This window comes from Perna viridis, chromosome 12 (genome assembly GCF_037379345.1).
Source record: "Perna viridis isolate PV_CMFRI_1.1 ecotype Kerala chromosome 12, ASM3737934v1, whole genome shotgun sequence".
In the NCBI taxonomy this organism is placed as follows: domain Eukaryota; kingdom Metazoa; phylum Mollusca; class Bivalvia; order Mytilida; family Mytilidae; genus Perna; species Perna viridis.
In genome coordinates this window covers 36,875,895-36,894,764 of record NC_142456.1, presented here as the reverse complement: position 1 = coordinate 36,894,764, position 18,870 = coordinate 36,875,895, and the positions used below count along the sequence as shown (strand labels likewise).

The following is an 18,870-nucleotide window of genomic DNA, read 5'->3' as shown; positions in this document are numbered from 1 at the left end:
CTTTTTATATGACAGCAAATAATTTTCAGTTTTGATAATAATTATAATATAATGGTATCATACTGTCGTCATCATGCAGCATCAACTTCGTCATGGGTAGACACTTCATGTCTGGACAATATTTCTTGATTAGTGTATAGATCATTATGCAGTTTTACCACAAGGTGCCATTCACATAAGGAAGCTTGGGATTTCTTTTTAGGACCTTTAAGGATAATGGGGCAAAAGGGGGCCAGAAATAAGCATTTTTTAAAATATCCATTGTGAATGAAATTCTTGTTTCAGATGTTTTCCCTGTAAATTTGTCTCCTTTCTTTCATGGGCTATTAATTTGATTTTATCAGTAGGTATCCAATAAATGGCAATACAATTGCTAGGGTCAGTGTGATAAAATAGGGATAGAATTGAAACCCCTGTAATGTTTAGTTTGATTTATCTGATTCAATGTGCTTCCAAGACTACTATATAGCCGGTAATTTGGGTCTTAGTACTGCCGAAGTATTATTGTTAGTGGGGTACCAATTTTCGTTGAATTCGTGGGTTTGATATACCAAGAAATTTTGTTTCCAATGAAAAGGAAATTTTCCATTTGTTTGTATGATGGAGTTATCAATTCCACGAATTCAAGAATCAATGAACTTATCATTTTCCTCTTAAAGGGAAAGACCATGTTGTTGTGAACGTCATAAATATCAAAAGTAATCTGTTAAATATTCATAAAAATTAAATTGAAACAAATTAATTTCCTTTTTTTAACTAATAAATCGAGATTTATAATAAGGAAATTTGAATTTCCCGTGCCTATGGGCGCCACTGTGACCGGTTGAACTGTGACGTCAAGTGAAAGTAAATAGGTAATTGATTACGATGTCCGAAGAAATCGCAAATTTGGGACTTTTCCCCTATAATTTCAACCCAAAATAAATAGAAGAAGAGATTATGGCACAACATGTATAAGCAAATGTCAGACATCATCGACGAACTACGGGATTTGCAGCCAGATGGGTAGTATTTGTAAGGAAAATCGTATGGCTACTTCCGAAGAATGTTCGCGTTGGTGGTAAAAAAAAACTTTTAGAACATTTCTCTTTTATCATTCGTGCAATTGTAAGCTTGACAAGTCATCGTGTTTTTGTGATTAGATAAACATGATTGTAGAAATAATTACGGAATATTTTTTCTTTACATATTATTTGCAGTACTTGTATCAGTACCAAACCGACTTAATGACGTCATGAGCCAGTCGGAAGCTATCGGTAAAAATCAATAAAATCTGGCTATAGCTATGATCTTCCTTCAGATAGGAGAGTTCTACAAGATGGCTGTCCACTTATATTTCAAGGGTTTCGAATTTGCATAGCCTTGAGCATTATATAAAAGCACATTTTGCATTAAAGGTTATTTATTTTTGTTTACGTGGGTATGATTTATCATAAGAGCCCAACTTAATACAAAGGTGGTCTTTCCCTTTAGCCACGAAAATTGGTCCCAACAAATACAAGTACTTTCACAGTAGGCCCACAAAAAATTCCATGAAATATTTTCTCTTAGCTTAAAAGTATTTAGTGCACCCCTTGACATTTGCCAACAAAAGAATTAGCAAATTTTTTTGTACATATTTTTGCCTCAAAATCGTTATATTACCCATCAAATATACCATATTACATTTTCTTTCAGATGATGACAAGATGAACCGGCAAAAGAGAGACAGAAAGATGCTTCTGATGAGACTTTTGTTGGGTGATATCTATGTCGCAAGTAAGCCAAACAGGTTTAAAATGCCACCCTGTGCCAATTGTTTTAAGGAAAACTGTACAGATGGACACCATCATCCATTTGACTCTGTTGTAGCAGACGGTCCATGGCTGTTCAGGGAATTTGTTGTTTATAGGCGGGAACAGTGCTATCCAGAATATATCATTACCTATGACAGAATATAGATTCTGTAAAATATGTCTCCACAATAAGGGTACCATGTAAATTAGTCTTTCATGTTTTTGTTTTTTTAGATTCTGAGCTAGTAAGCATAGGTTTGCTCTATCATGGTGAATCAAATTTACTTTGTCCACAAAATGTTATTGAGATATAAGGTTTATCAATGTACTAGTATGTTTTTGTTTCAAAAGAGTCCTCCTACACATATTCTCATTCTTAGCCAAGTTGGAAAGAAAAAAACTGTCCTCTTAGCTCTACCACAAGATAAGAAACAGATAAGGATCGTCAAGGTACATAAGGTTACGGTTACCAGTTACTGTAAATATAGGGAGAAATTTTTGTGTTATATTTTTGATACTCTTATGAAAGAGTAATCAAGGGGACCAAGGTTCTTGTGGAAAGAATTATGTTAGAAAAAATGCAACAATTCTAGGCTGTTGACATCATGAAGTTACTTTTCAGTCTAAACACAGGGAAAATTATTCCACTTGATTTTGACCTGAATTGAGCAAATTACATTTGTTCACATGAAAATGATGTGAATTGAGCATTCATGTAAATGTCACGCTAACTTTTCACTACATTGTCAGTTTTTGTAAGAATCAGGCAAAATGGGAAATATCAGAAACATGCATATCAAAACCCAGCTGCTCTGACAATATAATTTCACTCAAGATTGCTTTCTCTATTTGAAAAGACTATAATTTGATCTCTGCATCTCTGGATTTGCTCAAAAATTTTTCAGTAGAATGTTAGAAAAATGATATTTTTTAAAAAGTCATCTTCTTTTGGAATGTTCATTTGGAGTGCATTTCAATGAAATTTTCTCCTTGATTCTGATGGTGCAAATATTCAAATTAAATTTTCAAAATGGTGCTTTTTTCATACCATGTTTAACCCACTGCCTGATTCTTAGAGAGACTGATACTTAAAGCTCATGTTAAGTGGATTTTGCTGGAACATCAAATTAATTTCATATGAATTTCTTCTGAATTTCAAAAACAATATTTTCCTGTGTAGAAGTCTGAAAAATGAAATAATGTTTTTTATCTGTGATATATACTTGCTGTGCTTTGTTTAGAGTTATTTTGCTAAATTATACTTCATTTGATGTTTGTTTAAGGATGTTTACTGGTCTATATAAAAAACAAGGATTTCAAATGGTTGTGAAATCTTTTAAGATCTTTCATGCTAGAACAATATAAGAAGAAAATTAGATGGGTCAGTGTACTTGCTTTTGAGATATGAGCATTTGCAATTTAGGTGGGAAAAGGATTTCTTGTGATTTTCTTAAGTTTTGTCCTAGTAAGGTGTATATATTAAAAATAACATAAAAACTTCCAATATAACATTTAATGAACTTATAATTATGAAAAGAAAAGAGAGGGTCACTTGGCCAGAAATATTAATGCTATGAAATGGATGAAACCAGAGAATGGCAAGTCTGATCAAATCTAACATAAAATGACTCAACATTACAGGCAAACATCCTTGAAATATTTTTTTCTGTGATTAGAATTAAGTCAATATTAAAATCAGCAGGTAGGGTTGCAACTACAAAAAATGTAAGCAGTATTTACAATGTATCATTATTATGATAGGAAATAGAGAAGTGATTAGTTGGCTAAGAGAAAATAAAATGTCTGATGGGTGATATGCCTCTCTTGGGCCAATTGCCTCTGTGTACCAGCAAATAAAAAATTGGTTCAAATGAAATATTTGTCTAAAGACTTTAAAATGCAGTAAATCAATCACTGATACCATATAATCTGCATGATTCTGACATGGATCTGTATCCAAGTCTAAAGTGTGATGTTCCACTCAAAATATTTACTAGTTATATTTTGTATCTCATAGTACAAAACCTTATATTAATTCTGCTCGCCAAGTCATCAAGTCACTTTCAATTTCAAGTTGCCATATTAAAATTTCAATATTCAGCTTGGTCCAAATAAAATTCTTTTACATTGAACATGAAGTGTTTAGGTGGCTGATATTTTAGGATGTTTAAAACTAAATTGTTCAGTAATGTATTGTCAGGAAATTTTCATTTGAACCTTGGCAAATAAACACACCCAAATGCCAGTGGAGGTTTCATACTCTGTATGTAGTAGACCTCCCCAAAGAAAAAATGAAGGGTAAAAAAAATCACCATGTATTTCATATCTACAATTTCAAAAAGAAAAACAAAGGAAAAGATAAGACATTAGAAGTGATGTCTGTCTCTGAGATGTCACTTGCATGACAATCTATTATGTCCCTTGCCATGTTTAATTCAGAATTCAAAGTAAATTTGTAGCTTAAAATTTTGATAATTCACATTTGAAATAAATTCTGTATTTTCACAATCAGACTTTCTCACACTAAAACATACAACACATTTCTCTTGTTTTTTTAAGAAGTCTTCAGGATTTTACTAATGCACAAAACAAGTTTTGCTCACTCATTAAATCTTGGTATTCTTGTTGACTTTGATCATATTTTGATTATTTAATTTGAACACATGTGACACAGGAGAGTTCCACTCATTCGGCATCAAGAGTCAGTGGCAATAATAAAAAAATCAAGTTTATTTTTTCGCATTAAGTATCTTATATCATTTGAAAGAACATTCACGATAGAGTATATGATACAATTTTGCATGTCTGCAATACAATGAAACCTGTCTTAAAGAGAATCCTGAATAAACTGATGATCTGTAATAACTAGATGATGATAACTGGTTTTTTTCAACGACCTTGAAAACCAATACATGCCTCTCACGGTGGATGTTAGTGGTTAGCGGAGCCCAGCCTTTGAGATAACTGACCAAAGAACTTGGTCAGAGTATATCCTACTAGCGGATAGGCTGCTGTGTAGATGATCTGGCCTACTTTTACACCCGCTTGGGTCTGGGAGTGTTTCCCCAATCTAACTGTCTTGGAATTCGAAGTATGTCTACAGACGAGTGTGAAATATAGACTTCTTCCCACGTCCCTTTCATCTGTTTCAATATATTTTGAACATGGATATGCAGAACACCTCCATAAATCAAACAATTCCTACAGTCTCAAAAAGATTTGGTTTAGATAGGTTTTACTGCATGTTTATTTGTGAAAAAAACACTGATTTCTCCGTATCACTTCTCTCTTCTGACTGAGGTTATTGCTCATTGCCATTAAATAACATGATGATTGACACCAGAATGTTGTTCTCTTAATTTGATTTTATTGATCTCAGCTCTGATACTGTAAATTCAAAAGCTTTTGTGACCCAAAATTTATACAACTGAATGTTCCTTTGTACTTCGCTTTTTTTTAGCCTAAAATTGACTATTTTTTCGGTTTTTGTTTTTACTAAATTTTGTCATTTTTGAGCCAAAATTGACTGTTTTTTTTTTTCGATAATTTTTAAAAGAACCTCTTCATTCTTATTAAACTTATATTTTTTTAGCCAAAACTTTTGTTTTATATTTTTTTTTTGTGTGGCAGAACTAGAAATTCTAAAACTGGCTGGCCTTATAGGGGACCTACCAGGGATTTCCATTTATTTTCAATTTAGCCAATCAAATTTTTGAACATTTGGGAGGCGTTGGATACAACCCTCTTTTGGGATCTGTATATGTTAAAAAAAAATCCCAGCAATAATGCATTGCAGTAATTTCGGAATTTGTAGTAAACATGTGTATGTACTTAATTTTTAAACTTGTACCAATACCTTAAGTTTTATGCTTGTTATATAATTAATGCAGTATACATTTATTATTTTACCTTTATTCTAGTGTTATTTTAATAGAATTTTACAAATAAACTGCATCTTGTCTTAATACACTTAAATTTTATTTCTCAAATTAGTAAATACAGCACTAATGTGGCCTGGAATCCAGGTTCAGTTATGTTCATTTTCTGATTAAAGGACCAGAAGAAGCAGTAAAGCATTGATGAGCACATTTAACATATACAATGCATTTCATCCTTCACTTTATAAAAGTTGCTAAGTTTATATTTTTACACTTGAAAATTTGGGCTCCAATCTATATCATTTTTCTGTTTGTACTTCCTTTTATTCTCCGGATCAAAGTCAATTTAGAAATTTTGATATAGCAATGCAAGACTTTCTGAATATATAGTACCCATCAATTCTATAGAATTGCTCCTACATCACATAATACAATTTTATGAATGTTTGACTGAATATTTATCAAACATTGAAGATTTGCAACTCGTTTTAGTTTTAGTTATTAGTATAATTTTTTTTTTTTTTGGGGGGGGGGGGGGTGGGTAGGTAATGTCCGAGGTTCCTGAGGCATCTATTAAGTGAAAGATGTTGTAAGAATCAAGAAAAATGGAAAAATCAGAAACACGCATGGCAAAAAAACACTGATCTGACAATATAATTTCACTCAAGGATGCTTTGAGTATTTAAACCATTGTTTGACCTCTGCGTTAGAATAGAATGTTAGAAAAATGAAATTTTTGACAGAGTTATCTTCTCTTGATTTGTTCATTTGTTGTGCATTTCAATGAAATTGTAACTCAATTTACCAACATGATACGGAAATCTACTATTTCATTGAATCTGATGTTGCAAATAAATAAATTATACTTTCAAAATGGTGGTTGTTTCATACCATGTTTCACCCTATGCCGGATTCTTACTGAGAATGAGACTGAATTAACCTTCAGTACCAGCTATACTAGTATCAAAAAGGATCTACTCCGTTACTACTCCTTTACCACTAATATAATTTTAATGATTTTTACCAAAAAATGTATGGAAAATGTCACTATAACACTCAATCTTGCTATTCCTGATTCCTTTAAAGACATTCATCTCGTAATTTAGATTTTTATCCTTCATCTCGTTGACCAAATTTTGTAATGTGACTGTGACGTCATCAATTTTTTAATGATTTACTCGGTAAATTTTGATATTTAAATTGAATTATAAGGAATGACTGTTATATATTTGAAATAACCTCAATGCCCTTGGTGCACAGTGGACATAAAAACACTACGCAGGTTATTTATATTGTGCACCACGTGATTGAGGTTATTTCCTTGTAAATCAAGTTCCTTAAATGTGTTGGAGAGTTTTCAAAAGAAAATGCAGATTTAACCTTTTATGAATTTAATTTTATGACCCTATCTTTTCCTGGCCACTCCTCTTACACCACTGAAAAGAATTCACTGTTACTTTCTCCGGATATTGAATATTATGCATTCCAATTGAGCAATTGAAAAAAGTAAATACAATAATACCCAACATTGGAATTATGGGGTCAAATTGTTTAACCTTTTATTAACTGTTCATATAGAATAGTAAATAGGAACATTACAAATGAATCACCAGAATTAAGATATGTGTTATCACTTTCAATTTGACGTTCATTCCGAGAAAAAAGCATAAAACGCAAATAAACAAATAAAAATATAAAAAAAGTATCTTTAAAATGTTAACAATAAGGTATAGGTAATTAGTGAAAAGTGTTATGAGGTGTGACAGGTCTTAAACTAGAATGCCTTTTCATTCATCTGAGCGTGAGGGATTGCATCAGGGCAGCAAACTGACCTCAGAATAACTAGTGAATGATAAGGCTCGAAGCCCATTTATCGTTTCTTCAGCATGAGATATATCGGTTGAAATAAAATCATAAGTTGGGTTGATATTGATAATTTAATTCTGTTCGCTTCTCCGTTGTGTGTATCTATTTTACCTGTATGGTCTTCATCACTGGATTACATTCTTTTGATTTCCGATAGAATCTTGGTTCCCTTGATTACTCTTTAACGTTTAGGTCATGTTTTTTTCGTGTTTTGATTTATTTGATATACCTAATTGCCGACATGGTGACGCTTCGTTTTTTGGCTGATATTCATATATTATATATATATATACGTATACGATGTACGTGTTGTTGTAGTTGATGACCGCATATAAAAGTTTTGGAATTGTTATGAAGTGAACAGAAGATCACAAATTTTCAAATGCGATGGAAAGAAGCCAAATAAATCATTATCAAATTTATATTCATATTTTTTAATCAAAGACTTTATGGCGTATTTAATTGTCTAATTCAAATCATTGGTTATTTTATTACTCTTACAATGTAGTGAGAGTCAGTGCTGACATCACACTTTATAACATGAAGCACTTAAGAAATAGTGATTTCGTTAATTGATATGAACACCACAATATATACTTACTATCAAAATTAGGCTAGAAAATACAACACAGCGGCCACCAAAGGGAAGATAACTATTCAATTAAAGAGGTTTCCTTCCATAAATAGAATTATAATTTCAAGGAAATAATTTAGTCTTAAAGAGTAAAAAAGGGAACCAAGATTTTAGTGGAAATGAAAAATGAATTAAATCCTGCGACAACGTCAAAACGGGGAAAACAGACACACACAATAAAGTACAGGGAAAACAGACACACACAATAAAGTACAGGGAATAACCAAAATAACACATTAACAAATAAACAAAAGTAAATGAGCAACTCGGACTCCTCTAAAACTTTGGAGCATGGACAAGGTGCACCGGAATAAACATCCGTCGAGAAAACGGAAACCCACACTGTTAGTGCGTTTGTCATTGCTTGTCTTGTACTTCAATGTATTTTGCCTTATTTCAGATCCTTGTGAAAGTGAAAAAAAAACAAAAAAACTGGTGATTCCGACAGACAAGCAAGTTTATAAGAATGTTATAATATTTTAGAAATAGTTGTATGCGCAAACCAAACTATACGAAATATTAATACATTTGCTGAATTACACACTGGTAAATTTGGAAGCGCCTTCTGTTCCTAAGGCGGAAATTGATTAAAAAAAGCCATATATCCCTCCCCCTCATGGCTGCAAAATAGTTAAAGTGCAAAAGTCTCATTACTCCTGTGTGTGAAAGAGTAATCAAGGGAACCAAGATTATAGCGGTAATCAAAAGAATGTAATCCATGGACAAAACCAGACATGGAAAACAGACATTCACAACAAAGTATGGACCAGGTGCACTGGTAGGGTAAGCGTCCACTGCTTTTCTAGAAACTCCCGCCATCCCGGGTAGACAAAGGAGGAAAGGATAACTATGATCTTTGACAAATTGGTATTCATGGTGCAGGTGGATACACCATATACAACAGAACAATATTCATCTACGTTGTAAAAGGGCGGTGATCATACAGACTACATAAAACTGTAAAACTATGTAACTAGTAAGTTACATTTTATGTACAAATAATAAGAATGTGTTTTTTTCTTCAAACATGTGTAAATATTATATGCACTTTTCCACAGTGATATACAAGTTCACTAAAGGAGTAATCAAGAGAACCAAGATTCTAGTGGAAATCAAAAGAATGTTATCAAGGGACAAAGACCAGACATGGGAAAAAAAGACAGTATAAAGTTACTAAAATAATACATACAAAGTAACACAAGTAAATGAGCAACTCGGACTCCACTAAAAACTGGGAGCATGGACCAGGTGCCCCGGTAGGGTAAGCGTCCTCTAGTTTCTGTAAAACTGTTATTTACAACTCTATACAATTTTAAAAGCTCATGATCATTTTGAATTTGGTATGTTTAACCTTAACGTTAACTACAAACTATTGATCGACGTGGAATAAACAACCTTGAAATAATCATCAGTACTGAAAATAACCTTGACATACTATACAAAAAGAAGACAAATCATGCAGTCCTTGTATACCTAGTCAATTTTTTTTATTCTTTGCAAAACTGCTAAAAAAGAGTTTCAAAAGAATGCGGTTTTGTTATTTATATTATTATTTTGTCCCCGACAGGACGCATTGATCATTGACAAACTGCATGCTTAGCGTAGGACTCGGCTTTAATTTAGCCATCTACAAGTGTAAACCAAATGTATGATGAAATGAACGTGGCATGACAAACTCTGTGTCACTGGCCACATCAACCTCGACCCATTTCATCCTTCGGGAATGTGGCCCTCTTGAGTGATATACGAGTCCTGAGTTGATACAGCATTTGTTACAGATTTTGGCATGCAATATTAAGTGTATATTTAACCTTGAACTATATCCATTATAATTTTTTTTGTGCATATTTTTTTTCTAATGTAAATGTAGGATTGAGTTCAGAAACTTTGGTTAAATGTTGAAGAAAAAAAATCTATTTGCATATTCAATCCGATTAAAGTCAGTTTCTATGATAAAAGCGTAGGGCAGTGTAGCGTATCATAACGGCTGATTTTAGTAAGACAGTTTGCATATTATACTTATGACTAATTTGTATCCAAATTAAAAAAAAAAATGTTTAAATAGGTCATTCATTCATGCATTCCTTTATTCATTCATTTACTTTATAAATGTTTTAGAGAGACTGCAATCATATTTGGATATGTTGTTGCTGGAAATGTGGGATTATTTGTGCTATTATGTCTCGTCATTGGTGTTGCTTCTCGTTGTGAGAAAATATGTCCGTGTGCAAAGAGAAAAATAGTAGCTGCAGAACAAAGATCGGCAGACGAAATAGTCAATACAGTCATCGTGCTCAGAAATAATCTTGTTGTGAGAAATAAGAAACAAGTACAAATAAGATACGCAACTACTTATTCTTTTTGTTTGAAAGACATATAATTTTTTCTAAAATATGTAAATTTAAACACAAAAATAAATGCTTGTTTGGATATAATTTGTTTGTTTATATGCATCAAATGTAAGGAAAAGGAAATAACTTTATATATTTTACTTACACTAAAACATTACATTAAAAAAGACCAAAAACACTTAGAATTCGTCGAGTAAAATAGCGGTTTATCAATGACAACATCTGGTTTACATTTTTAAAAAAAAAGTTGAATTAAAACTGACTTACAGAGTATTTGCTGTGTTTCTGTACCAGTATAACATTGACTATGTTCAGAAGTCGGATATGCAAAGCTCTCTTTCTCAAGATACATATACTTCAAATGTACAATGAATTTGTTTTATATCTTGAATCGAATATTCCATTCAAATGCGTTTCGGTGTATACTGCAATAATATTTTGCGATATCTACTAGATAGATTTATTATTTAGATGGACTTGCGATTGCAATACAGCGAAACTCTTCTATACTTAACCGCTTTTTGGCTTCAGAATATGCCCGATTTAGACTGATGTTTTTTCTACCTATGTTCAAAATCAACTCAATTGACTTAATCAGGATGACTAATCAAGGGGAGGGAACTATGATTCGTACGTGACTTAATCAGGATGACTAATCAAGGGGAGGGAACTATGATTCGTACGTGACTTAATCAGGATGACTAATCAAGGGGAGGGAACTATGATTAGTACGTGACTTAATCAGGATGACTAATCAAGGGGAGGGAACTATGATTCGTACGTGACTTAATCAGGATGACTAATCAAGGGGAACTATGATTCGTACGTGACTTAATCAGGATGACTAATCAAGGGGAACTATGATTCGTACGAAAATCATAAGAGTATATTCCAAGGATAAAGAGTAGTCATTGAAAATACAAACGTACACACAACAAAGAACATGAAATAACTAAAATTATGGGGGAAACTATTACAAAAAGTGTGTTATAATAGCAGGCTTAAAAGTTTGTTTCATATGCCTTGATCTGTCTACAGTAATCCAAATGAATACCTTATTCTATCTACCTGAACCACAAGGTTTGCCTTATTCTATCTACCGCAACTACAAAGAACACTTTATTCTATTTACTGTAAACACGTGGAATATCTTACTATTTATACCATCACCGACGGAAAGTTTTATTCTTTCTATATATAGCTACCATCATCGACGGAATACCTTATTCCTTCTACCATCAATACTGACGGAATACCTTATTCTTTCTACCATCACCGACGGAATACCTTATTCGTTCTACCATCACCGATGGAATACCTTATTCCATCATTCGTCGTAACTTAACAACGGGAAATATCCTATTTTTACAATTTCTGTATTTGCCCTTCGATCGATGGAAAAGGAAAACACAAGACCAAATAAAACTACAAGAATGATGACACCTCATTCCGTATTGTCAAATTTCATTTTACCATCGTCAAAACCCTTCATATCTATATATGGAGTTTTATTTGCGTTTCACCTTAGCTTTTCTACAAGTTGGAATATTTGTACCGTGCAAGACTTCTTAAAATTAGGCTTCCGAAACGGAGATGCTGACACCAGATTGATTTCATCACAACTTAAGTTTTGTGTTCTTCATAATGAAAACGCAGATCGTTATGGTATATCGATACATGAAAACCAATTTCTTTTCGTTTCATAGTTTTTCTGTCCTCTTTCGTTTTTCCCTTGCGTTACATTTAATAATCAGATCGGCGTTTGTTTCTAGAAAAGCAGATGACTTTAATCCTACTGGTGAGCCTGGTCCATATTTTCTAGTGGTGTCCAGGTTGCTTTTTCATGTTTTATTCTTTTTACGTGTTACTTGGTTATTTCATGTTCTTTGATGTGTACATCTATTTTCCCAGTCTAGTCTAGTCTTATTCCTTGCATTAAATTCTTTTGTTTAACTTCCGAATCTGTTCACCCTGGCTAATCATCGAATAAAAATAATCATGTTAAAAAAGGATAATTAAAAGGAAAGAGTGAATAACCAAAATACTGCCCCGAGTGCGGAAGAACTCCTAGATTAAACGAGTGTTTGGAACTTGTTCCACGCACGAGTCAAATCCTCGAGCGTTCTTCGCACAAGTGTTCATATTTTGGTTATTCATTATCTTTTTTATTATACAGATTTCCTTCATAATTTATCGATATTTTCAAGATGAATCTGATACCAAATTTGTGACGTTTTTGCGGGAGAAAGTCCGAAAGTGAAATTACATTATTTATTTTCCCACTGTAAATTATCCAATTTTATTACAATTTGAACATTTGGTAAAGCACTTCTATATTTATAATAAAATAGGGGAAATCTTTGAATCCATTGAATAATATGTAAGTTTATATAATAGGCAGATATTTTCAATTTATTGTTCATATCTTCTGTGATGTTATGACTATTGGTTTCATCGATATTTACTGATGGCAATTTCAGGCTGCCCATTTGTGTACCGAATAAAATAAATCGTATTAGAAGCGAGGGTTTAGAGCGTTATGAAATCGGGTTTTGCCCATTTTTTATTTAAGAAATGTCTTTACCACTCCCGACCATTACCATGGTTTCTAACTTTCAGGTCTTACACTGATATTGCCATTTTTATCCAGAATTCCTGTTTGACTACAGCCTATATATTAACAGTTCGATAGTTTTCGTTTAACCTTAATTGAAAGGGAAATCAAGGGAAACAGGATAAGAACGGTAATCAACAAGAATATAATTCGTCAAATACGACTAGAAAAAAAACACGACAAAACAAAGAAAACAAACACACGCACAAATAAAAACCAAAACAAAAAAAAACAAAAAAAAAAAAAAACACAAAACAAAAAACAAAACACAAAACAAAAAAAAAATGACACGCACGTTGTAACGAAAGAGTAATCAAGGGAACTAAGGTTCTAGCGGTAATCAAAAGAATGTAATCCAGGGACAAAGACCAGACATGGAAAACAGACAAACAGTACAAAGAATATAAAGTAACTACAATATAATATTAATACATACAAAGTAACAAAAGCAAATGAACAACTCGAACTCCACTAAAAATGGGAGCATGGACCAGCTGCACTGGTAGGGTAAGCGTCCTATGCTTTTCTAGAAATACCCGCCCAGTAACTCACAAAAAGTCAAGTCCGGGGTAAACTATGACACGTTGAACCATCAGAATCAAGGAAAAAAGCCAAGATTTTTCATATCATTTTGGTACATTATAAAATTTAAAATGCACTGAAAACGAACATGAAGTGGAGACAATTCCGTCAAAACCCTATTTTTCTTACAATCTAGTGAAAAAAATCCAGTTATGCAGAGATTAAATGATGTTTTTTTTAAACAGAGAAAGCATCCCTGAGTGAAATTATATTGCCAGATTGGTGGGTTTTTGACATGCATGTTTCGGATTTTTCTCATTCTGTTTGATCCTTACAAACGCTTACACTTGATCTACAGTTCCTATTGGACCAAATTCTTCACTTTAAGGGACATTCATCATGTACATTACCCTAAAAAAGTACAAAGTGGTAATCTAATACCAGATATGGAAAAGCATAGTGAAAACAAAAAGGATAACATTCTTAGCGACTACTATAAACATGTGAATTTTCGCGGTTGATAATTATGGCGGAATCTGTAGAGTAACCATATTAGCGGGTTTTTCCGGTTTAAGAAATGACTAGTGTTACAAAAAATGAAAAATAAATTTTGCAGGTAATATTTTGATTTTCAGTCCACCGCAAAAATAGAAAAAATAGCAAAAAGTAGTGCACCGCGAAAATTAATACGTTTATTTTACCTGTATTAAGCAATAACCACTTGTTTGATGCCAACAAAGCGCATGCTTAATTATACTGGAATATTACATGCAATTAAATAATGAACGTGACATATTGGCTCTGACAAAGACGTACAGCGATGGCTTTAATACATTTTTTAAAATAAAAAATAGATGCGAAATCCGACGTCCATTAGCTTCGTTAGTTTGTACTCTTGTAGAAATAATAGAGCATTTTTCAATTCTTTCTTAAGTTTTGGACACATAAATGTCTATGCTGAAATATAACATATATATATATATGACAGCATAATTTTTTAATAATAGATATTCTAAAAACTGGTGCATGGAAGGCCATTGACATTTGTGTATCATTTCGTTTTTTGAATACTGTATAAAATAGTAGTTAGGAAGCTGAGGTAAATGAATAGGTTTATTTTTTGCACTGAAAATTAATTACAATCAAGAATTGAAAAACAAATATCTAGACTACAAAACAGTATTCAACAAGGAAAAAAATATGCCACTTATTAAGTAGCATTCCACCCAAGAATAATGCAAAATTTGATACATAGCCTACATATTTTATTTTTAATGTCTTGTTTAAAATGTTACAGTTTACAGAAATTAACATGTGGTTTTTCATATTACCCATGCACTAAGGAGACAAACGTTAGAATGTAATGTAAATGAAATTATTATTATTAACTATTGAAATTGCCATCTGGATTATCTCCAAAGAACAGACAGATTGGAATGAATAAATATATATTTCATTTTGAAAACAACTTAATAACACAAATAAACATGTGTAGCCTTTTTTTACAGAATTTTTACAAAAACTGCTACTTTGGTTTTAATAGTCGAAATACTTTTATAAAATACAGTGAAATCTATCAGTAAATCGAACCCCTTTCGTATTACATGTTTCCTACAGTTATTACAAGTTTATGGTTTACATTCATCGAGGGTTCAATTTCGATAGGTTTAACTATATATTTATTATTAGTTACTAAACTGAAATAGTAGGATTTTTCTCTTCTCAAGCAGTCAAGACAACTGTGTATATCCAAAACGCTACACAGTATTTACTCTCTTGTCAGTTCTTTGAATTATAGATGAGAATTTTCTTCTCCATCAGAAGTATACGGTTCGTAGCTCAAGTTTATAAATCCTTGTCCCAATGGTTGTAAATTAGAAGCGTTTGATTTTCCAACTTTTCTATTAATATCTCTATCACTATTAAAGCCATCATCATTTGGAAGCAGTATCGACATAGAATCAGACATATTCCTACTGTGAAAAATAAATATATATTCAAAGTTAAATTGAAAACAAATTTGAAATCACAACATTAACATTGTTTGTCTTTTGTCGGGAAAACCTTAAATGTTAATGAGGTATTTTTTACTGAGGAATACTACTTAACATAAATGAAGGAAGAAATTAAGTATTTTGTTTTCTGTACACGACATAATGATGGTTTGTTTTGATAAAGCGTGTTTTACACCCTGTACTTCATTTCTTATGACCATCTAGACGGATGTTTTTTTTAAAGCAGAGAACGCTTACCACACCGATGCACCTGTTACTTTGTATGTATTACTTTGGTTATTTTATGTTCTATGTTGTGTGTGTCTATTTTTCATGTCTGGTCATTGCCTCTGGATTACCTTCCTTTGATTTCCGCTAGAATCTTTTATTTCTTTTTTTTAATGAGCGTGTTATTCTTATATGAAAAATGGCAAAAAAGTTTTTCAGACACTTAATATTATCGACAAAATTGTAAATAACTTGGCATTGAAAGCGTTATCTGAAAGCAAAACCTAGAACTGCTAACATATACCTGATTTTCTAATAATATGACTCTTTAGAGTGTTTTTAGATATAAAGTAAAACCTGTCTAAACCCTACCCTGAATAATTTGAAACTTGCCTGAAACAGACACTTTCCTTTTTATCAGTATAAATGTTTAGTTTTCAAACCGTACATCTGTCTAAATCAAATGAAGTCCAAAAGATTTAAAAGGTTTTACTACAGAAGTTTAATGGTCATCATCATGAACTTGTTACGGTGTATCCATCTGCACTATGAACTCGTGGATCGTTACGGTGTATCCATCTGCACCATGCGCTCGTTACTTTCGTTATTTTGTTTGTATTACTTGGTTATTTAATTTTTTTGTGTTCGTCTGTTTTCCGTGCATGTCTGGTCTTACTCCCTTGATTACACTCTGTTAATAAATCATTAGATTAAACTAACCCCGTACATTTTCGCCCTCCTTTACCTACAAGGAAAACATAATCACTATTATATAACATATTATCTTTGTATTTTCCTTTAATTAGTCATATTATATATCTTATAAAAATGCAATTGGGTTTATAAAGTATTGAGTGAACAGAGGACCGAATTCATCGTTATTACGAACAAAAATGTAAATTTAGTGAAGCAAAGTCTCTTTACTGACATAGAATAAACTGAAAATCTGTTTAAACCAAACCTACTTAAAAGTCTAATATGGTTCGTTTTAGACAGGTTCCACTGTATATCATTCAGAAACAACAGCAGAACAAAGTGATACTATAGCAACATTTGCAAAAATGCTTAAACATTGTTGGCTATATTCATTTTCAGCATAGTCAGAGCTATTATTAAAAGAATACCAACCATGTATGTACCAGCCAAAAATACCGACAACTACCACACATAGGATGCATCCTGCTAGAGCCGATACGAACTCACTGTGTGATATCCACATCCCTTTATCAGATTGAGGATTTAATTCTGCAAAAAAACAAAAAAACAAAACAAAACTAAACTAAACAAATCAAAACAAACAAAAAAAGAAAAGAACAATGAAGAAAAGCACAAAGAGAAGATAATAATAAAAAAAACAAAAATTTTCAACAAAATAATAGAAGCGACAAAGCGACAAAACCATTATTTCTTTCACCATCAAAATGAATTCTGTATTTTCGAAGATAAAACCGATTGGCTAATTGACCACTTTTACTTAACTTAGCAGCATACGTACTTCTGTGATTTACGACAAGAAAAAAAAAACACTTTGTATCTCTATAATTATAATGGCAATGAAAAAATAAAAGAATTTTTTGTATTAATAATTAAAAAAAATAACGTGTGTAAGTTTTATATGTATAAACAAAATATTATACCCGGTCAAGGAATTGTAATGCATATGATGTTAATTATAATGACGATAATGAATAAACGAGATTTTTGTTTTTTATAAATTAAAACAAATATTTGCCAATTACATATAAATAATAAAATATAATACCTGGACAAGCAATTGTGTTACATGTAATGTTTATAATATATTCGCCACTACAGTTGGAACCTTGAAATGTCGGTTCTGGTGAATTGCATTCTCTGGTTCTTGTCATGTAGCCATCGCCACAGGACGAAGAACATGTTGTCCATTTAAGCCATCTAGACCAAGCACCATTAACTGAAATAATAATAATAAGAATTTGGAAGAGTGAATAACCATTATATGACCACGAGTTCCAAAGAACGACTAGGTTTATAGAGTGTGCAAACCTTGTTCTACGCACGAGTTAAATCTGTAAGCGTTCTTGCCACGATTGATTATATTTGGTTATTCTCGGTAATCAGTTGATTATCATATTTATAATATAGATACCCTTCATTATTCATTCCTATTTTTCACATGATTTTTAAATCTTGTGAACGGCGAATTGATAGTCGTGTCGCGACGTTTTGGCTGGGATAAGTCCGAGAGTGAAATTGCAGAATTTATTGCATATTGTGAATTACCGAAAATTTTTACGCTTGGAGCTTTCCGTAGATCACTGCTATCTATATAATGAAAACATATCTGCATTCTACAGTATGTTTTTGTATCTTGATTATATCTCCAAAATTTCTCAAAATCACAAGAAGTACCACACATTGAATGCATTCGATTAAGTTTGTACAAGCGTACACTGCTGTGTGTATATGTTTTTATAAACAATTCTGATATTATTATTCTTGCATAAATCTACTCTATTTGATATGGTTCGAAAATCAGTGGTGATATATATAAAACATCAGATGTTTTTCATCGATAACATCTATATAGACCAGTCGTCATATTAATTCGACATCTGTAAATCTCTTTATTTTAACAACATTTGACAGTTGTAGGTTAAATTAAACAACACCAATGGCATGCACTTCTTTCTCACGTTGTAAATACTACCATTCCGTCTAAACATGATCGTTTTTACATGGTTGATAAGTTTTAATTAAGTAGCAGTCTTTTTAAAAATCATACAAGATAAAGGCTTCACATTTTTATTTTTGTTATTATGTTGCACATTTGCTTTTGTTACTTTGTATGTATGATTTTAGTTAATATATGTTCTTTGTTGTGTATGTCTGTTTTCCATGTCTGGTCTTTGTCCCTGGATTGAATTCTTTTGATTGCCGCTATAACTTTGGTTCCCTTGATTACTGTTTGAAGTCTATATAATAAAATGTATAATTGTTCATTCCAATCTGCTGTAAGGAGATAATCA

At 32.1% G+C, this 18,870-nt stretch overlaps 2 protein-coding genes across 4 annotated transcripts in view; one reads left to right on the top strand and one right to left on the bottom strand.

Annotated features, from left to right (window-relative positions):
• The window catches only part of LOC148602174 (uncharacterized), a 41,098-nt gene extending 35,358 nt beyond the window's left edge, over nucleotides 1-5,740 (top strand). For all 3 annotated transcript variants that reach the window (XM_088556587.1, XM_088556584.1, XM_088556585.1), the window contains one exon: nucleotides 1,678-5,740. In XM_088556587.1, the coding sequence (XP_088412713.1) occupies nucleotides 1,678-1,940 (263 nt within the window). In that variant the 3' untranslated portion in view covers nucleotides 1,941-5,740. The remainder of the gene's footprint in view (nucleotides 1-1,677) is intronic.
• A 9,110-nt stretch (nucleotides 5,741-14,850) lies between these two features.
• LOC148602173 (scavenger receptor cysteine-rich type 1 protein M160-like) overlaps nucleotides 14,851-18,870 on the bottom strand; it is a 45,269-nt gene continuing 41,249 nt past the window's right edge. The window contains exons 20-23 of the mRNA XM_088556459.1: nucleotides 17,625-17,795; nucleotides 16,991-17,107; nucleotides 16,583-16,607; nucleotides 14,851-15,616 (exon numbers count right to left, since the gene is read on the bottom strand). Coding sequence (XP_088412585.1) covers nucleotides 15,433-15,616; nucleotides 16,583-16,607; nucleotides 16,991-17,107; nucleotides 17,625-17,795 — 497 coding nt within the window. The 3' untranslated portion in view covers nucleotides 14,851-15,432. The remainder of the gene's footprint in view (nucleotides 15,617-16,582; nucleotides 16,608-16,990; nucleotides 17,108-17,624; nucleotides 17,796-18,870) is intronic.